The sequence below is a fragment of the Cervus elaphus genome, chromosome 8 (assembly GCF_910594005.1).
Source record: "Cervus elaphus chromosome 8, mCerEla1.1, whole genome shotgun sequence".
NCBI classification, from domain to species: domain Eukaryota; kingdom Metazoa; phylum Chordata; class Mammalia; order Artiodactyla; family Cervidae; genus Cervus; species Cervus elaphus.
In genome coordinates, this window is record NC_057822.1 from 5798689 (window position 1) to 5824975 (window position 26287).

Consider the following 26287-nt stretch of genomic DNA (forward strand, 5'->3'; position numbering starts at 1 on the left):
CCATGGCCCTTCTGTAAACATACCTTGGGTTCTGTAAGAAGTGGTAAATAGGCATTTCTTTACTTCAGGACTGGAAACAGATACAGAAATAGTAATTACTATAGCTGCCACTTGTTTATTGTTTTCTGTGTACCAAGCAGTGTGCTGAGGACCTTTTAAGCCTTCCTAAATTCTACCCTTGCAGTAACTTTATGAAGTCGTGGATATTACCCTAATTTAAAGATGAAGAAACAGAAGCTGTAGAAGGGTAAGCAGCGCACCCAAAGGCACAGTTGCTTGGGGCCGGCCCTGGAGCCCAGACTTCTGAGTGAAGCACATCTGGGGCTTGCCTGGTGGTCCGGTGGTTAACGTTTCACCTTCCAGTGCAAGGGGTGCTGGTTCTATACCTGTTTGGGGAGCTAAGATCCTACGTGCCCTGTTGTCAAGAAACCAAAACATAAAACAGAAACAAGATGGTAGCAAATTCAGTAAAGACTTTAAAAATGGTCCACATTAAACAAAAATTTTTTTTAATAAGTAAGTGAACAAAACACATCTCTTAACCCCTGTGCATCTTGGTTCCTATTAATATTGGTAACCACTGTCATTTACTAGCAGTCACTTGTCCTAGGAGTTAGGCTTGGCTCTATGAATGGGAACTTCATTTTAGAGAATCCTCATAACAACTGTGCAAAAGAGTTGGTATTGTTATTTTCTTTTGCAGATGAGGAAAATAAGTTTTAAAGACTTAAATAACTTGCCCAAAGTCACAGAGGGCATACATTTTAAAACTTGGTTTCAAACTAGGCCTGTCTGGCTTAATAGTTCCTTCTCACTATTAACAGTATCCTCCTGTCTCATTTTGGATCAGGTTATCATTTAGGATCTAAGAGGTAACATGGAAATCAGAATAGCTTTTAGATACAAGCCCTTATTTTAAATTATGACTCATTTTGTAGATAGAAATCTGATATGTTTGAGACCTTAAAGAGAATGACTATGTTCTGTACAGACAGGAAATATGACAACTTGATTTATTAATATATACACGTGCCTTTCATAGATATAATACTCCTTTTACATATATAAAACCAATTTGGTTTTATACCTGAATTTATTATTTTTAAAATGGGAGTAATTTGATAGTGGCATCCTCTGACATGCAACAGTGACTGATCTGCCTAACTCTTTTTCCTGAGAGCTGGCATTTTCCCAAAGGAAACCTCAGGATTCAGTTACTGTGAACCTATAGACTACATGTACTAAAATAATCCCCAAAGTTATCCACAAGAACCAAGTTATATAGAGTGAGTTGCAGTCCATGAAGAATTAGTTCTACTATAATAGGTAAATAGCTATAAAGTCACTGTCAGGGATTTGACTTTTCAACCTTTTGCTGGAGCCCTGTGCCCTCTTGACTCAGAGAACCCTCTGGCACACCAGAGAAGAACCAGTGGGTAGAACTGTGGGGTGATGGCTGCAACTGGTGTCTGTGGCCACTGGGGAGGAGAGGGGTAATGAGGAACCCACAAGAAATATAATCCAAAAGTGCACTTTAAATCTGTTATTTTGGAGACCACAGACAAATGAAGTATCTGGGTATTCAAATTGCTGTATCAATAAAGGAAGGAAAATGATAGAATTGCTCTGAACTTGCAACCTCTGGCCACTTTATTGAATAAAACGGGAAAACACTGTAACCGTATTTATTAATTGCTACTCGATTTCTCAATCCTTAGTGTCTGAACAGACTCAATCTAAAGCTTTGATGTAGACTGCTCACTCTGTCACATAGACCTAGCATAAGAATATTTTCGCAAAATGCAGTGAGGTAAAGAATACGCACAGAACTGCAGTTGAAAGAGAAAGATTTTCATAGAGCTGTTTATTTGGAGACTGTTTTGGATTTTATTTAAGCAGAATAAGGAAGAGACTGTGACAGCTAGCTCTAGAGATGAGCAGGAGAAGACTTGAAGACAGGGCAGCTTGTACTGCGGTCTTGCTGGGCTTTCCAGTGGTGTGTCAGATACACTTAGAATTGCCAGTAACTGGTGTCGGGTTGATTGCTTGCCACCGCAGGTGATTCTGAATTGCTGTGAGGGCAGCACACCCAAGGAGACAATAGAAAATTTGCTGCACAGAATGTCTGAAGAGAAGACCCTGAGTGCTGAGAGTTTGGTAAAACTGCTGCAGGCTGTGAAGATGACGTTCCCAGACTTGGGCCTTCTGCTGGAGAATTTGCAGAAATTAGCCGCTTTGCCGAGCACCACAGGTATAAGTTAATTATTGATTCTCTGGACTGGGATCACTGCTACAGAAAATGATAGCTTAAAACTCCCCATTTGGCTCCTCACTGGGGAGATAAGACGGCGTTTGGAAAGGCCATTGTGAAAGGGAAACTTGCTGCCTCCCAGTCAGTGCTTCTCAGCGTTTCTGGAGTTAGGATTGGAAATCCGAGAATTTCTTCTCCATTAAACTCCCCTGTGATGTTCCCCTGGTTCAGGGTTTACGAAAGTACAGCTTTCCCAGGGCTGAATGCCTGTGGAGCAGATGGGCTCACAGACGTGAGCAGCGGGAACTCACTTCCCGCCTGGAGTGTGTCTGCTTCCAGCAGTGCCCAGAGTGGACCACCCCTCGTGTCCAGCCAGTTTGGGTTAATGGATCCACATCCCATCCCTTAGAAAAACAACCCAGCTCTAGCCAATCCCACTCCCCCCCCCCCCCCACCCCCATCCCAGAGCATTGGAGACTGAGGTGGGTTTCAGAAAAAGGGAGTTTGGGAAGTAAGAGAACTTTTTTACTAGCTGATAGAAATAGCATATCCTTATACAAACTTGAACCATTCAAAAAATAAAGAAGGAAAGAACCTCAAATCCCACTTGATTATGTCAGTATTAACACATTCTGTCACATTATTTTTACAGTGTTGAGATACTCTACTACATTTTATCATTTCCCCCACTTTACAGTGTAACGTAAATATTCTCCACATTTCAGAACACTCCCTAGAGTTCTGGGTTGTTTTTTTTTTAAGGCTGTATAGTTTCCATCATCAGGATACATAGGCTGTGCCTGTATCCAGGGGCACGTGTAACCTAACGGTGGAGTCTTATCAAGATTCCTAGGGTTTGCATCCTGCCTTCTTTGGTAGCCGTGTGACCCTGAGTAAGTGACTTAACCCTTCTGAACCTTATTCTCTCCTCCGTGAAATAGGGGTAAGAATGGTACCTACTCCTTCATTTTCATGGCTACTATGAGATAAATATGTAAACATTGAGCTCAGAGCTCAGCACGTAATTTTGTCATTGTCTAGTGGTCAAGTCATGTCAGACTCTTTGCAACCCCATGGACTGCAGCTTGCCAGGCTTCCCTGTCCCTCACCATGTCCCAGAGTTTGCCCAAGTTCATGTCCATTAAATCAGTGATGCCATCCAACCATCTCATCCTCTGTCGCCCTCTTCTTCTGCATTCAATGTTTTCCAGCATCAGGGTCTTTTCCAATGAATTAGCTATTTGCTCTCTGGTAGCCAAAGTATTGGAGCTTCAGCTTCAGCATCAGTCCTTCCAGTGAATATTCAGGGTTGATTTCCTTTAGGATGGACTGGTTAGATCTCTTTCTGGTTGCTTTTTAAGGGACTCTCAAGAGTCTTCTCCGGCACCACAGTTTGAAAGTATCAGTTCATCAGCACTCCACCTTCTTTATGGTCCAGCTCTCACATCCATACATGGCTACTGGAAAGACCACAGGCTTGACTATAGACATAATAGGCACTCAGTGAATGTTGGTTGTTATCTTCTTCATCATCATCATCTCAAGTTTCTTAGTGGCGAATATCTTTTTTTAAATTTATTTATTTTTAATTGGAGGGTAATTGCTTTACAGTGTTGTGCTGGTTTTTGCCATACATCAACATGAATCAGCCATAGGTATACATAGTGGCAGAAATCTTTGTACACAGATGTTTTTCTTTTCTTTTCTTTTTTTTTGCCTTCAGATCATTTCTTAAGGCTAGATTCCCAGAAGTGGAGTTACTGGGCCAGAGAGGAGAATAAATTTTTAAATATCTGTAGAGCTAAAGGGAATGCCTGATAGTTTTTATTTTTCTTTGCTTTCAAATAAATACGACTTCTTGAAAGAGAGCCGATAACAGATTGGCTCCGAGGGCATCTGAACAGAAGAAGGATGGGTCAGCTTCGCTACCACACTCGCAACTCATGCCTGCCTGTACTTGGGATCACCACATGGATGCTTTACCTCGGGCCTGATGCATAATATCTCTTGAATCTGTACATCTGAATCTCTTACAAGTGCAGCCTTCTAATTACCCCGCTATTGAGCAGTCACTAGCTTCTCCCACTGGGCACTCACTTTCAGAGTGCTGGTGGGTGTTGTGGGCCTGCAGCCCTGAGTGATTAAGTGTAGCCCAGAGGAGACGTGAGCACGTGTGTGTGAGGCCCACGCCAGGAGCTCCAGCTGTGCGCCAGAGGAGACCAGGCTCCCGTACCAATCTGCTCCTCCGCCTGCATCTGTAGCTCCCCTCACGTCACCTGGAAGAAGCCCTTAAGGAGGCTTTGTCGCATCAAACGTTGTTGTCTTGCTAATATCCTTACAGCTCAAGCAAATCCTGATGACTATGGGATTGAACTATTGAGAAGGTATCATGAAAACCTCTCTGAGATTTTCACAGACAACCAGATGTTACTAAGAATGATCCCACATGTGAAGAGTGTAGTCCCTGGAGAAAAAGAGGTAAGAGAGAGGGAGGAAGGGTGGGCAAAATGAGAGAGAAGAGAAAAGATTAACATATATATGTATGTTTAATATATATTCTATATAAGCACACACAGCCATGTTCAGATATGATAGACTAGGAAGTCAGCAGAGAAGGAGAAGTAGAAGGTGATTCCGTTTCGAAGGCAGAGTGACAAGTAGGGTAGTTGTAATGTCTGTAATGATGTAAAGAAGGGCTTTCCAAAGGAGGAGTGGGAAACCTTCTCATGTATCAACATCTCTCAGGTTGAAAGAGGTGAAGGATGTTGAAAGACTCCCCAGAAATATGTTCACTATGACGCAATGCCCAGACTCGCAGTTCTGTAACTGGACCGCCTGCTAGAAAGTCCCTTACGTGTGTGTCTGTGCTGCATCCCGAAGGTCATGGAGAAGCTCGTGAGACGTGATGCTGGTTCCGGCGGTTTCAGTGCTCTGATGTCAGCAGTTCTAGAAAAGCACACACTGTCTGCAGCGGCCATCTGGCAACTGCTCCTGGTGGCTCAGGAGACAAAGACCTGCCCACTGAATCTGCTCATGGAGGAAGTACGAAGGGAGCCCAGCGCTAACGCTTTCTTCCGGGCAGGTAGGGTGCCAGTGACTGTGTGCTCGCTTTGCCCCCTCCAGAGACTATTGTCCATCTTGCCAGAACATAGAGCTCTCTTTCAGTCTTCCGCATCCCAACCAGCAGAAGTGAGGACCGGCAGTTTTGATCAAGGATGTGGGAGTTTGTAAACCTCTTAAAGTAAAATATGGGCAGTTATTCTACACTTCTATTAATAATATCAGTCTTCCAGCTTCAGTGCTGTTTGCCCTTCCCCCGCCCCGGCCCCGCTGAGGTGGGAGCTGGATGAAGTAGATTCTCGTGCCAAAGAATTGAGCTGAGAAAAAGTGAGGAGGAAAAATGCAGCTCAGTGCTCTACTCATGAGTTTTCAACCCCTCTTTGTTCAGTGATGACCCCAGAAAGTGCTGCCTTCGAGACCATCCTGAGGCATCACAGCTCGATCCTAGAGGCCATCCAGCAAACGGCTCAGCTCAAGTGCCTGGCCTCAGAGGAAGAGCAGTTGGCAGAGACCGTGAGAGAGGTGCGCTGGGGATGAAAACGCAGTGTCTGGGGGAGTTCTGCAGCGTCGGTGCCCAGGACCGTCTTCTCTCCTAAGGGAGTAGCCAGCTCCTGTTTAGCGACTGCTGTGGGCGGGCCCGGGACCAGGAGACATTTGTCGCGCTTTCGCTCTTTTCATCCTCCCAACTCTGCGTGGCAGGTGCTGTCTCCCACATTTTACAGATAAGGGACCTGGGGCTCCGAGGGGTCAGTGACAGATCTAGGATGTGCCAGCCGGTCAGAGAAGCAGCCAGGATTGGAATGCGGGCTCAAGTGACTCAGAGGCAGATTGAGTCCGTTTGTCTGAACCTAGGAAAACTCAGAGGGAACCATGATACTCTCCTGTCACATGTTCTAAGAAGCAACATTTTTCAGAGGAAGAAAAGTAAAATTGGTCTTATTACACGCTCTGTTCTGGCTTCTAGAAAGAGCCAAAATAAGCATAGAAAGAACAAAGCTTTCGCCCATATGGGGTAGCAAGTAGTGCCAGCTCATCTTCTGTACGGCTTCTACAGTGTGGCTGGCGTCCCAGAAAAACCAGGTGGGGATGGCGGGGGGGATTCACGGATGTTCATCCCAGGATCACGTGCATCTTGAGTGCAAAAGAATCATAAAGGAACATGAAATTTAGCTACAGATTCACCTATGGTGCTTTTTGATCCAGATGGGCATGGCTGTGGTGTGTAGAAGGGCCTTTTCTAACTCTCCACACAGGTGACAGCCCCACCTTGGTGTGACTGTCAGATGGGCAGAAGACGGCACACGTTTCTGTGGGGCTTCAGAGGAGAGATTCATCTGCTAGACTCTCTCCAGCATGCCTCAGAGATGGGGCTTCTGCCGTTGATCAGTTTTAGCCTCGCTAATTGGTCTCATGCCTGCCTCCAGGGACATCAGGTTTATTTAGATAGACTTGAAAAGAGCAGAAATAAAATATCCCCCAAAATGAAAATTCCATTTGGCCATCTGTGGATGGTTTAGTTTTATTTCTCAGCATACTGACTCTTTCTGCTGATAGCTCTAACATTCTGAGAGGGTGGCTTTGAAATAATATTCTTGGCCTCTTTAAAGCCCCTATTTGAACCTTCTTTAAAAAGCTGAGTTTCTTTATGAAAGAAAATGATGTTTAAAAGGGTACATCTAAGTATCTAAAAATGTGAAGCCTACACTGATCATGCAGAATTGCTTCCCGACACTGAGACCATTATATACAATGAAAAATTGTCTCAGTCTTCAAGACAGAAATGCCAACAGCCACATCCTATAGCTCTCCTAAGCATTTGATACTGAGATCTAGAAAAGTTCTTTAGGAGACTCCTGGTTTCTGAGAAGATACTTCTCATAGAAATACCTCATCGATTCCTTGCTTGCACCTTTGTATATGCACACTGGTCTTCACATGTGTCTCCTTGTTTAAATTTTGTGAATTTCCCTGCGCTTGGAGAAAAGGGGGCTCTCCGCTATATGTACAGGAAGAAATGTGTTACTTATTATAGATGGGGCAATGCCTCCCTGAAATTAGCTTTGTTTCCTAAGTTGAAAACCATAGAGAAAATCTGCTGATGTCAACTACAACCCTTGGTCTCGTGGTATTCATTTAGATTCTGAGCAGCTCCTCTGAGACAGCCAGCCCCGAAGCTTCCCTGGGAGCACTGCTGAGCAGAGCCGCGGAAAAATCCATCTCAGCCACTGAAATATGTCAGCTCCTGTGCAGCGTCCACAGATCCTCCCCAGGCCTGCAGCCCGTCATGCAGGAGTTAGCGTGCACTGGTAAGCAACGGGGCGGGTGGGTCCTGTTAGGCCCCCAGCTTGTCTCCTTGTTGGAGAGAAGAGGCTGCAGTTCATGGAAGAGCTCATTCTTCACGACCTTACTTATTGCATATGCTCTCAAATGCTTAGAGGAGTCTTAGACCATAGATATGGTTTGTGTTTGTCAGAGAGAAGAGATGACAGTGATATTTCATTAGAGTTTGATGAGGGTCCCAAGTAGTTTCCAGTCTCCCCCAAAGAAGGAAAGTTAGAAAGCAAAGTAGAAGCCAGGACAATTTCCAGAGCCATGCGATCTCTCTTCTGCACAGGTTTCCTTACTCAGGAAAAGGGAGAGAAGGAAAGGTGGACAGTGAGTGGTAAATTTCACTCTGAAGGCAAGGACAAAGCAGGTGAAAAGCCAGCCGGCGAAGACCGCCAGCCTGGAAACCAGGACGGTCAAGGAGAGACGGCTGCCTTGCCCGAGCAGCAGGAGAAAGACCCGTCTGCCTCCCCAGACTCTGCCAAGAAGAGCTTCGTCTGTAACGCTTGCGACAAGAGCTTCCACTTCTACTGCCGCCTCAAGGTGCACATGAAGCGCTGCCGGGTGGCCAAGAGCAAGCAGGTGCAGTGCAAGGAGTGTAACGAGGCCAAGGACTCCAAGAAGGAGCTGGAGAGGCATCAGCTGGAGGCCCACGGCGCGGCTGCAGAGCCCAGCGTCCCCAAGAAGAAGAAGAAGAGGCTCCCGGTGACCTGTGACCTCTGCGGACGAGAATTTGCTCATGCCTCAGGTACGCTCAGAAAGGCGTGGTCACGGAGGACGATGATTCAGACACAGTGAGTCCCCTCCGTGCGGACGACCGCTGTTCTGACAGCGTGTGCGTCAGCACACTGTCCAGCAGTCAGCCTAGGTACCCTGCTCCCAGGATCGGCTGTGTAGTACTGTATTACAATGGGTTTATAATACTTTTCACACAAATGCCACATAAAAAACAAACGCAAAAAAGAAAACATTTTAAATCTTATAGTATAGTACCTTGAAAAGTACAGTAGTCCAGGTCAGCAGCTGGCATACAGGGGCATGTTCGCATCTTTGGAAGTTCGCAACTCGAAGGTTCGTATGTAAGGCACTTACTGTGTTGTAGTTTGGATTCCAGGCCTTGCCTCCAGGATACAGGAAGGACTGTGTAAGGCCTTAGAAAATACAGCGGAGGCAGGGGACCGTTTTGAGAGGAGCGCGAGCTTGGGAATCAGCATCCTGAGCTTTCATTCACACCCTCTGTCAAATAGGTACCCTGATTAACACCCACTTTTTTGGATTGTTATGAAGATTTAGGGCTTCACTGGTAGCTCAGCTGGTAAAGAATCCGCCCACAACGCGGGAGAACTGGGTTCGATCCCTGGGTTGGGAAGATCCCCTGGAGAAGGGAACAGCTACCCACTCCAGTATTCTGGCCTGGAGAATCCCATGAACAGTATAGTCCATGGGGTCACAAAGAGTCAGACACGACTGAGCGACTTTTCGCTTTCATGAAGATCTAAGACAGTATGGCTAACACACCTAGTACCATGTCTTCAGTAGAGTTAGTGCTCAGTAAACTGTGGCTGTTATTATTCACGACGATAACCAGCTCTTTCTCACCTGATACTCTGGTTTCCATGTACCACTGGTTTCTGGAGAGTAAACAAGAGTCCTAGAAATCAGCAGAAGTAGATTGTTTTCCCTTGCCTGAGACCTAGTGAAACAGAAACGTGAATTCACACCGTGCTCTCTCTCTCAAGGCCTGGCCTGGCAGTGCTCAGGCGTGTCCTCCTGCTGGATTCATAGCTCTGACCACTCGTATTTCTGGTCCCTGGCACGGCTTCCCTAGGCATGCAGTACCACAAATTGACGGAGCATTTTGATGAGAAGCCATTCTCCTGTGAAGAATGTGGGGCAAAGTTTGCGGCCAATTCTACCCTGAAGAACCACCTTCGCCTTCACACGGGGGACCGGCCGTTCATGTGCAAGCACTGCCTGATGACCTTCACCCAGGCCTCTGCCCTGGCCTACCACACCAAGAAGAAGCACTCAGAAGGTAAGGTGTGGAGAATGTCTTCATTCTTCCTGCAAATGTTAATGGTGTGAGCTGCCTGAAAACCCACTGGAAATTAGGCATGATAAAAAGTCTCAAGTAGATCAAAAGCAGAAACAGACACAATCTCCAGGCCCACAGCTGATGGGAATACCTTTGTGCACAGACATGTAAGATGCTTATGGTGAGAGTCTAAAGAGTGGCCAGCTGACTTAGTGTGGTGACTTTACGGTTACAGAATTTACATAAAGCCAGGAATCCCATGGGCTTCGAGGTGGAGGTCAAGCATAAGAAAACCATGGTTGAACACGCACTGTGGATCGGGCAGTGGTGGGTGCTAAATGTCTTACCTGGAATCCCTGTGAGCATGGAGCTGATGGTCTCGAGTGTCTCTAGTGTAGCGACAGAGACCTCAGTGGTGTGAGGTGGAATAAAACCATTACAGGGACACATGGAAGGCGGACATAAGGGTTTCTAGTCCAGTGGGAGGGGAGGAGGAGGTGTGTGGTCAGGGAAAGCTTCCCGGAGGAGGCTGTGCATCTTTTGGAGCAGTTATGTGTGAGCACAAACGCCACCACCATCTCACCTGGACCACTGCTGTTGCCTCCTAACTGGGCTTCCCCCTCACCCGCTTTCTCTGGGCAGTGTGGTCAACGTGCAGGCTCAAGCGAGCCTCTGAAAGCTAAACCACAGCAGGTCGCTTCTCTGCTCAAAGCCCTGCAAGGAGTTTTCACCTCAGTCAGCGTGAACTCTGAAGGTAGCCTGCTAGTCTCCTCGTGATCAAGTCCCCTGATGCCCCGCTGACCTTATCCCTCACTGCTGTCCCCTCGCTCGCCCTGTTCCACCTGTTGCAGCCTCCTTGCGAGGCCTCTGACCTGCGGGGCATCTTCTGCTGACCTGTGCTCTGGCTGTTCCTCTGCTTGGAAGGCTTTCCCTTCAGACGCCTCCAGGCTTCACTTCCTCCCCACCTGCAAGTCCTCATGCATGCCTCGCCTTTCCCGTGAGGCCTCTCCTGCCCACCCTGTGTGAAATCTCAGCATTCTAGCCCTCCTGCGTTGGTTTTCTCCATATAGCTTACCATAGGATCGATCTGTCATCTACCATCTTTATTTTGTTTATAGTTGGTCTTCCCCCTGTTAGAATGCATGCTGCGTGAGGATAGAGCTCTCAGTCTTTTTTTTCCCCCTCTTTCCCCTGTATCTGTGGAACTTAGAATAGTACTCAGCAAGAGGAGGCCCTCAATAAACATTTACAGAGTGAATGAATTTCTTGAGCATCATTCCAGGTGCTAGAGATGGTGCAACTGTACACACCCTCATGGAACTTACATTCCAGTGGGTAAAACCAACCATATATCAGTGTATAATATAAATTCAGATAGTAGTCATTGCAATGAGGGAAAATAAAGCCGAGTAAGCAGTAGGGGTGCGGGTCAGGCCCTGTTTATTTCTGTCAACAGTGAGGGCAGATGAGATCTGAGTTGAAACCTGAATGGAACCAGTGGAAGATCCAGGAGAAGAACATCACCATGTGGACCACACAGCTCCACACCCCATGTGGGAGCAAAAGAGCCTCAACTGCTTGAGGGGCCCGAGAGAACTAGAAGGAGCTGAAGCACAGTCCACGAGAGTCCAGTGTTGAGAAATAAGGTCAGGGAGGTCACCAAAGGTTGCTCTTATAGGATCTTAGGAGCCAAGGTAGGGACTTGGCTTTTTATGTGAGGAGTGTTAGTTTCTATTGCTGCTGTTAAAAATTTCCAGAAACAGTGGCTTGAAACAGCATGAATGTATTATCGTTTACCATCTTAAAAGTTAAAAATCCAAAATAGGCCTTAAGAAGCTTTAGCACCAAAGTTTTGGCGGAGCGCGTTCCTCCTGAAGGCTCTCGGGGAGTTTGTTCCCTGCTTCTCGCAGCTGCCAGAGGGGGTTCCGTAGCTGCAGTCTCTGCCTCGTCATTGTGACCCCCCTTGCCTGTCCTCCCTGCCTCTTCCAAGGACCCTTGAGATTCCAGTTAGGCCTACTGGGGTACCTAGGGTGCCCTCATCTCAAGGTCCTTAGTCACATCTGCCAAGTCCCCTTTGCCATGTAAGGTGACAGCGCACAGCCTCGGGCGTGAGGGTGTGGACCTCTTTGGGAGCGTTGTCTGTCTACCGCGGAAAGCCATGGGCGAGTTTTGAGCAGAGGAGTGATAGGATCTAACTCACAGTTTTTCAGGTTGACTCTGACCACTCTAGACAATAAACCTTAACAAGGCAGGCGTATAGGATAAACAAAGAGATAGTTAATCCGTTGTGGAGCTGATGGACTTTTTGATGAGAGCCATGTTGGGGGAGGTGTAAAAAACATTCAAGTTGGGGGCTGTATTGTTGAAAGTCGAAGCGACAGGATGGAGAATGGATTAGATGTGGGATGTGAGGGAACGAGAGGCATTAAGGATGGCTCAGGGGTTTGGACAGGAGCAACCAGGCAAGTGATGCTGCCCTTTAAGGAAACGGGGAAACTGGAGAGAGAGGGAGAGTGTGTGTGTGAGAGAGTGTGTGTGTGTGTGAGTGGCTGTGGGTGTGGGGGTATGTGAGAGTGTGTGTGTGTGTATATGGGTGGGTGGGTGGTGGGGTAGAGAATCCGGAGGTCTGTCTTGGTATATGATAATTTGAGATACCTCTTAGACCTCCAAGTGGAGAAGGAGACCGATAGACAGGCAGTGACTGTAAGTCTGGAGCTGATGCTCTAAATGTGGGAGCTGTGAGTGTACAGATGGAATGCAAGGCTCTGAGATGAGATCATCCAGAAGGTGGAGAAGGCGGCCAAAGGCTGAGTCCTGGGCTTCTCAATAGTTTCAGCCTTTGGTTCTAGAAACCCTTTTCTTTCCTAACAAAATTTTATTCCAAAGGGTAAACATACAAAAAATGAAAATGAGTTTGATCACCCTAGTTAAGGTCAACCCTATGATCTGGGGGGTCTGCACCCTAACCTTATAGATTTTCCCCCTTTTTGTTGGCCCATAAGGGTGATTGGAAGTACAGTTGTTCTAGCATTTTTTTTTTTTTAACAAGTACCAGGTTTCCAGACATGCTCTTTACCAGTGTTTTCTAATACTCTTTGGCAGTCTAGTCTGGTCATTGTATTTTCACTCCGTGCATGAGAAAATAGAGAAGGCAAGAGAATCTTTAGAGCAAGTTGCTGGCAGAAAATTTTCATTCTTCTCGGAAGCTCTGTCTGTCATTTTTATGTGCATTTCTGCCCTGTGTGTTTTCAAAGGGATCCAGGCTCAGGTGTTTCTGGGCTCAAGAATCTATCTGTTTCCTGGGAATGGAATCAGCTCGTCCTCACTTGCAGTGGCCAGATTCACAGATGGGTAGTCTCAGAGCAGGGAGGCCACACTGATGCCCTCTGTGTGATCTGCTGTGTTGGTGAGGTGCCGTCTGACCGGATGGCCCAGAGCTCGCACCCAGCACGTCACACACTACCTGATGTTTCCCTGCCGTGTGCCTTAGAACGTGACTGTGTTTTTATGAATGCCTTACGTGTCTAGTGCTGGCTCTGATAGACTCCCGTGTGTTTCCAGGGAAGATGTATGCCTGCCAGTACTGTGACGCTGTGTTTGCCCAGTCCATCGAGCTGTCCCGTCATGTGAGGACACACACCGGCGACAAGCCATATGTCTGCAGAGACTGCGGCAAGGGCTTCCGGCAGGCCAATGGGCTCTCCATCCACCTGCACACCTTTCACAGTACGTACTGAGGTTGCACAGGGCGCCAGGCTGGGCCCTGGGAAGGCACGCAGCGGTCCTCACGGCGGCCGGCTCTCCACCCTCCCGGGCCCCGCTCAGCGCCTTCCCCTCCCCTGTCCTCCTGCAAAAAGCTGGAGTCCCTCTTTGCTATTTCCAGAAGAATCCCATTTTAATGTGTCTCTGTGTGATGCCTCATTTCTCTGTCCGGGCTATTTCCTTGTCTTCTGGTTTAGCCCACCTGGCTCTTCTTGGCTGACAGAGGCCAATTATGTTTGAAGGAAAGAGCCTCTGTGACAGGCAGGCTCACAGAGCCCCAGAATATTCCCCATTTGTCTGCTGAGCTGCTTTCTTCTCCTCCCACCCCGCCTCTCCCACTCTCCTTCTGGTCATAACCTGCCTTTCCCCCGAGGAGCAGCCCGACACTTTGTGAATTAATGTGTAGCGTGTGGCCCCTCACGTGCCCCTTAAAAGCCTGCTGCTCGGCATCCTCTTCTGGATGCCTTGTGTTCACTCAGTTAGTGGGGTCTGCCCTGTCTTTGTGGAGAAGGAAATGGCAACCCACTCCAGTGTTCTTGCCTGGAGAATCCCAGAGATGGGGGAGCCTGGTGGGCTGCCGTCTATGGGGTTGCGCAGAGTCGGACACGACTGAAGCAACTTAGCAGCAGCAGTGGCCCTGTCTTTGTCCCCTTTGACTAGAACCGCTACAGGTAGAGACACATGTCCATTCTACACACACGGCGGGGAGGGAGAGGAGATTTTGTGATCCCCCATCATCAAGAAAGGGCTTCTTCCCCCGTGCTCAGTGGGTAAAGAATCTGCCTGCAATGCAGGAGACACAGGAGATGCGGGTTCAGTCCCCAGGTTGGGAAGATCCCCTGGAGACGGCAGGGCAACCCACTCCAGTGTTCTTGCCTGGAGAATCCCATGGACAGAGGAGCCTGGTGAGCTACAGCCCGTAGGGTCACGAAGAGTCGGATGTAACTGAAGCGACCGGGCATGCACGTACGCATCATCAAGGAGACACGCACGGGTCACACCGTCTCCAGCCACGCTAGTTGTCGCAGGCGCGTGATCAGCACAGTCCAGCAGGGGCTTCACAGCCCGGGTCTGAAATCACACAGGCCTGGGTTTGAATCTTGACTACTCTGCCATTTACTTCCTTAAGGCCTTAAACAGATTTCCTTCTCTTGCTAAGCTCCACCCCTTCGGTAAGCGAGAGGAAATGGTAAGGTTGCCACACTGGGTTGTTGAGAGGAGAAGAGACCTCACACGTGGAGCGTGAAGCTCCACGCCTGACACATAGAACGCGCTCAGGAAGTGCAGACGGCGCTGGTGACAAGAGCAGCCGTCTCCGGTGCCATCTGTCACCGTCAGAGCCTGTCTCCTCCCTCACGCCCTGCACCTTGCATTCCCATCTTCCCTTTTCCCCTCCCTGCCTCTGTTCCCCACACACCAGTTTCTAGCTGTTGGCAAATACGGTATCTCACAAACATGTGCTTTCTGTCAACACATTCAGGCCTGTTGTCAGCCGGCCAGCAAGGCACTTGGCCAGAGCGTGCATGTACCCAGCATGTGGCTGGATGCTGGGCAGTGCGGGAAAACATAAAGTGCCTCCCACCGTGACCCCCCATTACCCCCCAGGAGTCTTACAAGGACGTCCAGCAAATCTAGTTGCGGTAGACTTCCGGATGAGTGAGATCTGGCTTGGAGCCAGTGCCACAACTTGGAAGTCCTCTCAGCCTCTTTCAGTGGCATTCCGCTCCAGTCACATTGTCCCAGGAGCATTATGTGGGGTCAGGAGAGGGGCAGACTTATCAGTTTTCAGAGTAGAGCAGACCCTGAACACTCCGCCATGACTTGGCGCGCGTCACCTGCAGCAGGTCCAGCATCCAGGCCCCTCTCTCGTCGGCTGTTCTTGCCTGTTTCATGGTCTCCTCACTGCTTCTGGAGAATCCCTTCAGGTGTCTTAGAAGACAGTGTGAATCTGAGATCTCATGAGCTCATGTCTGTGGGGAAACTAGTTAACGATCCCGAGTCCCACCGCATGTCGGAATTCCCAAGTTAATATCAATCATCGCACACAGGAGATTGGCTTGTGGGCTGGGCCTTTCTTGTGGGCAAAGGATTTTATTATTAAAACATTTTACTTTTCGTTACTTTCAGAGAAAGGACTGATGTTTCCTGCCACAGGGCTGGCAAATGTAGTCTTCATCAGTGCTAGTTCTCATTCTTGAGGTTCCCCCGAGGAGTTGCCTTGTCCAGTTAAGCATGCAGTGCAGAGCGTGGCCTGGTTGCCCAGCTCCGCAGTATCCTACTCACGCCATTGGACATTCTCTAAAGCTCAAATTTCCTAATCTGTAAAGTAGGGCTAGTCATAGAATCTGCACATAGGGTTATTGGAAGGACTGAGTGAATGAGGGCATGGAGGGCACTTAAAACTCACCCGTCATATGGCACTTAGTAGACATGGCTTAGGAAAATGTTTTTGTGGTTGAATCTAAAGTGGGGATCAAGGATGCATTCCTCCTCTGAGTTGTCCTACTGACCACAGAGAAAGTAGTGATGCTTCAGTAGTGATATATGGGGAGTCTCTGTGGAGAATTAGAAAACTCCACAGTGCCCCTCACCACCAGGGGAAGGGAAGAGTCCTGCTTCCTGGAAAATAGTAAAATCAAGTTTGAATCATAAGACGTGAAGTGAGGAATCGAGGTAAACTGCTTAATGCTCAGTTCAGTTCAGTCCCTCAGTCGTGTCCGACTCTTTGCAATCCCGTAGACTACAGCACACCAGGCCTCCCTGTCCATCACCAACTCCTGGAGCTTATTCAAACTCATGTCCACTGAGTCGGCGATGCCATCCAACCATCTCATCCTCTGTCGTCCCCTTCTCCTCCCGCCTTCAATCTTTCCCAGCATCAGGGTCTTTTCAGATGAGTCAGTTCTTCCCATCAGGTGGCCAAAGTATCGGAGTTTCAGCTTCAGCATCAGTCCTTAAATGCTCAGAGGTGCTTAATCCAGAAGCCTCAGAGGAGTCTCACCCCCCACCCCGGGACGAAGGTGGGAGGTGGTTGGGTGGTAGATAACAGTGACTCCCAGCCCTTGGATCCGTGGCCCCGTGTGACCTCCGAGCAGTCTGGCTTCTGGAACTGCACACAGCCAACCTCTTCTCACTGACTGTTGCCTGTGGTGTCTCCCCCGCCCACCAGACATCAAAGACCCATACGACTGCAAGAAGTGCAGGATGAGCTTCCCCACCCTGCAGGACCACCGCAAGCACATCCACGAGGTGCACTCCAAGGAGTACCACCCCTGCCCGACGTGCGGCAAGATCTTCAGCGCTCCGTCCATGCTGGAGCGGCACATGGTGACCCACGTCGGGGGGAAGCCCTTCAGCTGCGGGATCTGCAACAAGGCCTACCAGGTGAGCCCGGCCCCCGCGGGAGCCTCCCCAGCTCCACACCGCCCCCCCCCCACCCTCTGGTCTCCCTCGGCCCCCCGGGGCTGGCGGCCTGTGGGACACCCCGCGTCTCCAGGATGTGACAGGGCGGCTGGTTCTCACGAAGCACGCAGCTGGTAGCTTACTCAGCTCCTCTGCAGTGACTGGTCAGAGTGGGGTCGGTGGGGAGCTTTAATTGGAGCCAAGAGTCCTTGCCCTCCTTCTCTTAGAGTTCAGCCTTGTCCTGAACTGAATGCTGCTTTTTCCCTGGATACTCAACATTCTTTGGAACCTATTGATCCATGTGTCAAGGGATGTGAGGATGACAGTGGCTGGAATTATCTTGTTTAGCAGAATTACTGGTGTTTTGTGAGTTTCTTTTTTTTTTCCTTAACTCCTAGGGAAGAGCTCTTTTTTTTTTTTTTACCTTAGAGTTCGCTATGTAATTAAGTGAAACCCCATATGGATCTGAAAAGAAACCACATCTGTGAAAAGCCCTCTGAGACCACAGAGCGGAGGACGGCCCTTGCTGGCGTGTATAACACTTGGGTACAGAGAGATGCCCAGCAGCTCATTTCAGCTCAACTGAAATGGACAGCTAGCTTTGTTCTGAGCCTTGTACTGGGACGTTGGGTTTGCAGGGCTGGGTGAGACCTAGGCCGGGTCTCTGGGAATCCGCAGAGTTGTAGGGAGAGTGTCACAGCGCCGCTCCCGAACACAGGAAGAAGGGACACTGGCTTTCGGAGCTGGCCCAGCAGCCCCTCTCCAAAAGGTTTCCCTGCTGCGCTCTGGGCCTCCGAGAGACAGCTGGGTGGTGAAGGACAGATTCTCCAGGCAGGCCAGGGTGTGGCTCTGGTGCTTCTGTTTGCTAGTCGTGTGACCGTGGGCACTGCAGAGAGCCTCGCACCTCCCTCCCAGGCGTGCTGTGAGGCTGCGTTTCTGAAGGGCCCAGCCCTGCCCTGTAGTGGCCTCAGTACATACACGGGCACCTCGTTGCCATGAATACCAGCCTTCCGTCGCCTGTCAGTGCTCATGGTGACGGGTACGAGTGAGACTCCAGGTCGACTAACTAACTGGGCTCCCCACTCCTTGGAGCTCCTTTCTCTCTAAGATTGGCTGCTGCCTTATTCAAATCAATTTTTGCTCAAATAAACTCTTTAAAAAAAAAAAAGAGTGGGACTCCAGATCATAAGCTTCCCTGGGAGCGCTTGTCTCTCCGGAGTCTTTGTGAACCCTCCAGCTTCCGGAAACATTTAAGACCTGACGCTTGCCACATTGCTTTCAGCAACTGTCCGGCTTGTGGTACCACAATCGGACCCACCACCCAGACGTGTTTGCTGCTCAGAACCATCGATCTTCCAAGTTCTCGTCCCTCCAGTGCAGCTCCTGTGACAAGACCTTCTCCAACACCCTTGAACACAAGAAGCACATCAAAACGGAGCATGCAGGTGACGCTGGGGTGCCCCGGACGGGGAGGGGGGTCTGGCGAGTTGGGGGGGCCCGGTGGCTCAGCACCCTGGGCTCCAGGCCCAAATCGCTCCTCCCCGTGCTGGAGCACGGGGTGCTTCGGTGATTCCCCGGCGCGCCCTGGACTCCCGTGGGTGCCACGTCCGTCTACCCGTCCACTAGCAGAGGCAGAGGTCCTGGAACCTCGAGCAGTGTGACTCCCGCCGTCCCCGGGTGATGGGGGTCGTGACACGGGAAAGGGCACACAGGCGGGGGCGGCTCTCCTCACTCCAGTGTGTGACCTTGGGAAGTGACCCCTCTCTCTGAGCCAGTTCCCTTCTCTTCAGAAGGTCGATTAGTCACGCCTGTGTGGCAGGTAAATGGCATGATGACAGCAGCTCGCGCTCAGGGAGGCTTTCCTGAGCGCATGGAAGTACGCTAAGCTCCGGGTGTTTCCTCCTTTGATTCTGCAATCCTCCCCTTTACATCCAGCCATTCTGGATCCACGTCTGGTGCTCTTTACCACACATTTCGCTGGTGTGTTGGGCTGGCCAGAAAGCAACATCGTGCAGAAAAACTGAGCGAACTTTTTGGCCAACCCCTAGCGTAGGAGTCAGGTTCCTAGCGCTTTTAAGACGCCCACCACGTGTGTGCCCTCGCCCCAGCCCCGGTACTCCCCAGCCCCCGAGTCTCCCTTTCGTTCTTCCCACCACGTCTCCTCTCGTGCGCTGCGCAGACATGAAGTTCCACGAGTGTGACCACTGCAAGGAGCTCTTCCCCACGCCAGCCCTGCTGCAGGTTCACATCAAGTGCCAGCACTCAGGTCAGTGCCCCGCGAGGTGCCCCGCAGGGCGGCCCAGGGTGCGTGCCCTCCCCGCCCCCTGTTCACAGCCGCGCTGCCCAGGCTAAGTGCCTCACCTGCCAAATGGGGCCGAGGGTACTGCCTGCCTCATCGGGTAACCGTGAGACCCGAACACGTTAGTGCACGGAACACTCTCCAGGCATCTTACGCATTACCTGTGATTATCGTTGTTGCTGCTATGTTGCATCAAACCTAAATGCCAGTTATTTAAGAGGCACCGTTTTTAACGAACCATTAGAAAAACTGGTTATCCTAAGTTCTGCTCTGGGCTCAGTTTGACATAGATTTTTATGCAGTCTCGTCTGCCTTTAAGTAAGTTGATTAACATAAGAACTCGGCTTCCCAGAGTAGCCCTCGGGTGAAATTATTGGCATGCATGTTATTCCACACGGGGTTGTCCTCTGCCATCAAGAGCGCCAGTGAGGGAGCGCGTGGTAAGGCCTGTGGTTTTGGTCTCCTGAGCATTAACGTAGAGCTAGTCTCTTCTGATTCCTGCTTTGGGAATGCAGCTCACCATTCAAACCTGACCTCCCCCCTCCTCAACCACTGGGTTCCTGTGAGTTAGAAGCACGCACGGCTCCCGTCTCAGGGCTTTTCTTTCAGGCGGTGGACAGGCGTGCTGCAGGTCTGCACGCTGCCTCTTCAGGCGTGCGTGCACAGGTGCTCGTGGACACTTACACCCGACCTGCACGGCTTGCAGCAGCGGTACATGTCGTTGGTCCCATTTCAGAGATGTTAAAAGTGACAAAATGGTCAACATCTTTACCATTGAATGAATGAATAATAGGCTTTGGCAGAGGCAGATGTAGCCTGAATCAGATGCTAATGAAGCTGGACCTGGGACCTCTCACTGGTGGGACTTTTCCAAAGCTCCCAATCCTGTGTGTGTAAATTTGTATTCATTTCCCTAAAGAGGGCTCCCCAAGTTGTTCAAGCTCCAGGCCCCACACAAGCTGAAGAGCTGCCTCTGGACGCCTGGCCCAGCCTGGCCCTGCCCCTTCCCGGCCCCGCCCCGCCCTGGCTCCCTCAGCCACACGTTCGTCCCCCTCCCGCAGGGTCGCAGCCCTTCCGCTGCCTGTACTGTGCGGCCACCTTCCGCTTCCCGGGGGCCCTTCAGCACCATGTCACCACCGAGCACTTCAAGCAGTCGGAGAGTACCTTCCCCTGTGAGCTCTGCGGGGAGCTCTTCACCTCCCAGGCCCAGCTGGACTGTCACCTGGAGTCTGAACACCCGAAGGTGCTGGGCGCTGAAACCCAGTCGCAGATGGTGCAGGTGATTGTGGGGCCTCGGATGCGGGGGTGCTGACCCAGGGGTCTTGAGGCTTCTCTGGAGGCAGCCCCTTCAGACAACTAGCCTTTCTTCCTGGGACTCTCAGGGGGCTCCGTGAGTGATGACTTCAAGGCCAGGAGGATCTTGCAGAAGTCTCCCTGGACCTTTTATCAGACAGAACACAAAATTCTAGCCACCTGGTGGCTGCCTGTGAAATGGCCCCTGGGTATAGAGAGGCTGGAAAAAGAATGTTAAAAGCAGAATGACCTGGGCCTCTGTTCCCAATTCACACCCTCCCTCACCCTCTGAGGACCACCATGGGGTGTGGTCAGAGTTACAGGAAACCTTGGAGGAGGTGGATGAGCTCTTTGTTGGGACCACCTTGGGTGGAAACGCTTTGATAAGCCCCTGTGGGCTGGGCTCAAAGCATGTTTGAATGTCTGGGCTTTTCTGGGGGAAAACCCGCCTCTTCTCAGGTTTCAAGGCTGTGTTTGCTCCGGCCCCTTTGTGTCTCTGGAACTCTTACTGCTCTTCCGGTCTTCTCCAGAGAGGGTGGGCAGAAGAGGGAATGAAGCTCCATTCTGTTGATTGACAGTAAATTGTGGATGGACCAGAGAGGGACTGGGAGCTGGCTGGGCTGCACTTCATCCTGTCCCATTGAGCAGTCCCTTCAGCGGCATTCCTGCAGGCCTCTGTGCAGAGCAGAGGGCACGGCAGGTGCCCAGGCCTCTGGGTGCTGCTCCTGCTGCCATTTCAGAAGAACAGCTCTGCTTTTATTTTATATATATATATATATATATATATATATAAGGACTCTTGGTAAGATGTCCTTTGGAGGGGAAAAACAAAAGAGAGTCCATTGCTAAAACGACAGTATGAAAGCTGCTGTCCTAGATGATTTTTTATTGAACTTTGCAGTCAGCCTCTTCCCTCCCACAGCAGAGACGTGGCTGAGCTTGGCTCCCCCGTCTCTCCACTCCTGTCTAGAGGAGGACACACTCTCCGCTCTCGACCAGCCCTCAAGAATCAGGGTGGCTGAGCCCTGTGTGGGCCCTCCGCATTGACAGCATCAGCTATCCTGAGCTCCATGGCTCAGAAGGTTGAGGTTCAGGCAGCAAGTAGGTGTTCTTAGCAGACTAGTTCTCCCGGTGATGGGGACATCAGCTCTAACAGATGATGCACATTTGAAGGGGCACCTCAGCCAGGTGAGCTGTGCGGGGGAGCTGATAGAAGCCACATTCTGTCTATCTGTTCTCTCCTGTAGCCACCTAGCCTCCCAAGTGAGGCCCTTCACCTGATCAAGGCCCAAACACGCCACCTACGGCAAGCTGAGGCTACCAGTCAGCCGTCCCCATTTCCCTGGTCCAAGCATGACACAAACCACCTTCATTCAGTAGCACTCCTTTCACATGGCACTTAGCTCTGTGGTGTAATCCTCGAGACAGGAACACCAGTGTGAGAAGCGGAGCCCGTGTTCACTGGTGTGTAATCATAGAGTCCAGGCGCCCTGAGATGGCGTACTGAGCTAAATTATAGCAATTTAGCACACAGAGTTATTTAAATTGTTTGCCTGCCTTCTCTTTTGCATCACGGGTGTGTTAGACTTGCCTCTTCCCATTAGGCACATGTAATTGCTCTCCTCAGGTGAAAACATAAATACCATCATTACAGCGTGAGAGGAAAACCATGTAAATTCTGGGGAGCCAGCTGTGGACACTGCCCAGCCCTGCCTCGCGGCCTTTCCCTTTCAGGTGATCCAGACCCCAGAGCCAGTGGCCCCGACGGAGCAGGTGATCACGTTGGAGGAGACCCAGCTTGCTGGCTCACAGGTGTTCGTGACGTTGCCGGATTCCCAGACAGCCCAGACCAGCTCTGAGCTCGTGGCCGTGACCGTGGAGGACTTGCTGGATGGGACCGTGACCCTGATCTGTGGGGAGGCCAAATGAGTGGCTCCTCGTGGCGGGGGGGTCCTGCGTGTGCAGTGGAGGAAAAGCTCCCCACTTGCCTGTTGCCCTTCCTCCCTGGCACAGTATTGAGCATCTTAGCTTCGCACCAACCTAAGTGGTCTCCTTGGGAAAGGGGCAGAAGCATGGCTGTTCTCATAAAACCAGCATCTGAGTCATTGGCAGCCAACACGACCGCCCCCCCGTGACCAGCAGGCCTGTTCCCCACAGGCCTCCTGTGGCAGCCTCTGTGACCCTGTCCACCCCAAGCGGAGTGTGGCTTCTGAAACAGCCTGAAGGAGCAGTGGGGTAAGGGCCGGTGACCAGAGGGACAGGTGTGGCGTGCCGGCAGCCCTCAGTGTGCGGAGTGGCAGCTCCAGGCGGGGCCGTGGTCTGCGGAGTGGGCCAGCACACGCTGCCAGTGCCTTCTGGCCGCTGAGAAGGGGGAGAGCCGCACTGTCAGACCGTGCGGGGATCCCTTTCCTCGAGTCTGGCGTCCTCCCAGCCCCCTCACGGCGGCAGTAGGACCAGCAGAGCATGCCCATCAGGAAGGCCTCGTTTCCAGGCCGAGGCCCACCCTGTCGGTTCCGTCGGCCCTCCCCACGGCCGTGGGGGTGTCCGCTGTGAGGCCACGTAGCTGCAAACCATGCCTGCCCTCCCGGAAACTCCTCGTGGTGTTTTGCACCGGAGGCTGGTTCCCACGGTGTTTCCGGGGTGTCCTTATCCCCTTTCCTTAATCAAAGCCTCACCTTCCACCCAGCCTGGAGGCCTTGGCCCCGCCCCCTGGTGCACGTGGGCCCAGGGGGCGTGGTGCCCGCAGCCCCCGACTCCTCCCCCTGCCCCGTCTTCCCTGCCGCCTGTGTCGCCTCACTGGCAGCGCCCTTCCCGGCCGCCACGGGGAGTGCTGGCCAGCAGGCCTCTGAGGTCTGAACTTCACAAAGCTTTTTTTTTGTCTTCAGTTCCCAAAATATAATCTGATAATTAATGGTTTATGGAATCCATTATGAAGTGCAATTAGATGGATATAGGTTCCCGCCGTTCGGAGGGAATGGCTAGCATTTATCTTCCTTTCCTTGATGCCAGAAGGTTGATGTCTGCGAGGGCAGCGTGTCCACGCCCAGCACGGCTCCCTGCCAGCTTGTGCAGCTAAGCCCCTGTCTGATCCCTCACCCTCACGATACAGGCCGCCTGAAGACAAGGCCACCCCTCCTCTCTAAGCACATTTCACATCACCAGGCACCAGCAGGGGAGGGGGTCGATTCGAGTCACTGAGGTCGGTCCTTTTATCGCCATCACACTTTGCCGAACGGGCCACAGGATGGCCCTTACCACCAGCCTGCTCTCTGCAGGCAGCTCTGCAGCTCGCTCCCACCTCCAGCCGCGTGCTCATTTTCTGTGCAAATCGCTTGAGCTTGTCAGTTCAGGGATCTTCCCATTAGGAAGTAAATGAAGTTTTCAAAGGCCAATGACTGACCAGAAGATGGTGCTCAAACCTTTAAGACTTGGCCTCCCTGTGAGGCCCTCGCTGCTTCTGCCAGGGCTGTCTGTATCCTCTTAAGGTTTCTCAGCCCCGTGAGCTGTCAGACCAGGACTGCTCTTGATCAGCAAATGACGAGATGACACCCGAAGCTCCACTTGGCACCAGATAAAACCCCACTGAAAGGACGGAGCTGTCCAGCCCGCAGGGTGTGGAGGCCAAGCCCGGCAGATAAGAAGGCAGGGGTACTTCGGAATCGCAGCGTCATCAAAACTTCTTCCAGCCAAAAAAGGAAAAATTTTAAAAATTAATGACTGAGGACCTGTAGGGGAAAGTGATTTTTTTTTTTTTTTCTTTTTAAAAAAGTCTTCTGAATAAAGAAAGCTGTAAACTTTCACCCCAACTTTCCGATCCTTTTCAAGTACCGAGACACCCTGTTCTCAGGTTTCGGACAGAGACCCGGATGGAGGCAGGAGGCTCCTTCGCCTCAGAGTGGCCGGACCCGCAGCTCGCTTTGCCGAGAGCGGGCGGGGAAGCGGGGCTTGCGGCCCGCTGCTCTCTGAGCCCCGGCACAGGCAGCGGGAGCACGAGGCCTGTGTGGGTTCTGGTCGGCGCGAGGGGAAGGTCCACCCTGAGTCTCGTTTCTGCTCCAAGTGGACCTCTGCGAGATGCCGCATCAACGGTGATTTTTACACCATTGCTCCCTGGCGATCCCCAAGCGTGGATTCCATTGTAGGAAGACTTTTCTAGTTCCGTCTGCCCAAGAGACTCTGAACTGCTGCCAGGGAGGACGCTGTTCCCCAAGTTGCTTTGTCCACATCACTGGCTGGCATGTGCACTCGTGGCCTTTGCTGCCGTGTCGCTGCCCCGACCGTCTCGGGGCTGAACCTTGGGGCACTGGCCATGGTACCCGAGAGTCTGTGGGCTTTCTTGGAACACTTGGATTTATTCGTGAGACCCCCGCCCACCCCACCCCCCCAACTCCCTTCTCTGATGCCAGAGCTCGTGAAACGCCTGGTGAGGAGGAAAGGGCAGGCAAATTCCAGGCTGGAGTCTGATTCCATGGGAACAGTGGGGGATCTGTGATGGAAAAGCATTTGCTCATCACAGATGAGTGAGGCAGATAGACACTCAGGAGCAAGGACTGCCCTGGGAAGATGGGCCTGGGCAAATATGTGAACAGAGGCTGAAAGGGAGTGGACAGAGACAGCGGTCTGTACTTGTTTATTTTATAAGGCCTCTCTCTTCCGTCTCAGAAGCTGTATGTTTGGGAAGCGCTGAGCCCAGGAAGTACCACAATCTCTGGTGTGAAAGCAGGGTTCCGCTGGTGGTTCAAGTCATCTCTGAGGAAGCTGTCTGACTCCCCCGCCCCCCCCATCAACCACGGAGTGTTCTTCAGCTTCATCCCCCGGAAAGAGCCCTGAGAGTCGCGGGCTGAGGGCAAAGGAGACCCAGTCAGACAACGGCACACAGGGAGACGAGGAGCCCGTTCTCTGCCCCTGGTGTAACTTGCACCAAGGAGAGAGATGGGACGGGCCCAGAGCTTCTCTATCCCAGGTGACGCTGCAGCCACCATAGGCTAACTACGTATTAGTATTGGGGGGGCCGGGTGTGGTGTTTATATCTCACGTCCCTGAGATCTACGAATGGGCCAAGGGTTGGAGGATCTGCCAGCCTTACACAGAGTGGTTCCAGGAGACAAGCGGTATCTCTGAAATTGGGGTAGATAGTTGGGCAGCGGTGGAGAAAATCCGGGGGTGCTTTTGTCAGAGGAGGGCTTGAGCAGCCTCTGCCCAGCTCTACTGGGCCCAGCGTGTTCCCGGGTTCTGGGGAGTCAGGGAGAAAGTGGGCACGAAAGAATGATCTGGGGTCTTGTGGCCATGGACAGCCTCGGGGCTGGTAGGACTTGGGCCCAAAGCTCAGCAGCACAGCCAGAAAGAAGTCAGAAAGCTGCTCCCCTCAGACTCGGCCTGGGGGGGAGGGAGAGGACGTTGTGCTTTGGGGATGACATTGTTGGAAAAAAGAAAAAAAAAAATATCCCCTGGGCTAATTTAGATTTCTTCCCAATCGGAAAGTGTTTGATCACGTCCCTTACAAAGGCCAGCCACAGTGGCTACCACCCGTGGTGAGGGCAGCTAGCCAGCACAGGATGCTGTTGAAACTGGATTACAGACCATTAATTCGCATTCAACTTGAACTACTCTATATAAATAAAATACGTACTTTGGAAAGAATTATGCTGTGTGAGTTTCAAATGGACTGTGATGATGCAGACCGTGTTCTCTGTGGTTGTGGGCAGCTGTCAGATGGGAGCAGGCTGGACAGGCCTGCTTTCCCAGGGGCTCTTGACCCTGCGGACCGTGTGAGCACGGCCTGGGGACGGCCAGGACCCGCCTGTCGGGTGGAGTCTCCTTTTCCTGTCCCTCGCTCCCAGGGAGCAGGCGTGGTGTCTGGGTT

The 26287-nt window shown here is 51.2% G+C and overlaps 1 protein-coding gene across 9 annotated transcripts in view; it reads left to right on the forward strand.

Moving 5' to 3' along the window:
- Nucleotides 1-26064, forward strand: part of ZBTB40 (zinc finger and BTB domain containing 40) — a 74735-nt gene extending 48671 nt beyond the window's left edge. For 8 of the 9 annotated variants that reach the window (XM_043909155.1, XM_043909160.1, XM_043909161.1 and 5 more), the window contains 13 exons: nucleotides 2059-2251; nucleotides 4593-4729; nucleotides 5132-5333; nucleotides 5700-5833; nucleotides 7449-7617; nucleotides 7926-8384; nucleotides 9465-9671; nucleotides 13233-13397; nucleotides 16603-16817; nucleotides 18118-18280; nucleotides 19015-19101; nucleotides 20196-20413; nucleotides 22162-26064. In XM_043909155.1, the coding sequence (XP_043765090.1) occupies nucleotides 2059-2251; nucleotides 4593-4729; nucleotides 5132-5333; nucleotides 5700-5833; nucleotides 7449-7617; nucleotides 7926-8384; nucleotides 9465-9671; nucleotides 13233-13397; nucleotides 16603-16817; nucleotides 18118-18280; nucleotides 19015-19101; nucleotides 20196-20413; nucleotides 22162-22356 (2544 nt within the window). In that variant the 3' untranslated portion in view covers nucleotides 22357-26064. The remainder of the gene's footprint in view (nucleotides 1-2058; nucleotides 2252-4592; nucleotides 4730-5131; nucleotides 5334-5699; nucleotides 5834-7448; nucleotides 7618-7925; nucleotides 8385-9464; nucleotides 9672-13232; nucleotides 13398-16602; nucleotides 16818-18117; nucleotides 18281-19014; nucleotides 19102-20195; nucleotides 20414-22161) is intronic. The other variant, XM_043909163.1, reaches the window with a different exon arrangement.
- Nucleotides 26065-26287: the final 223 nt, after the last annotated feature.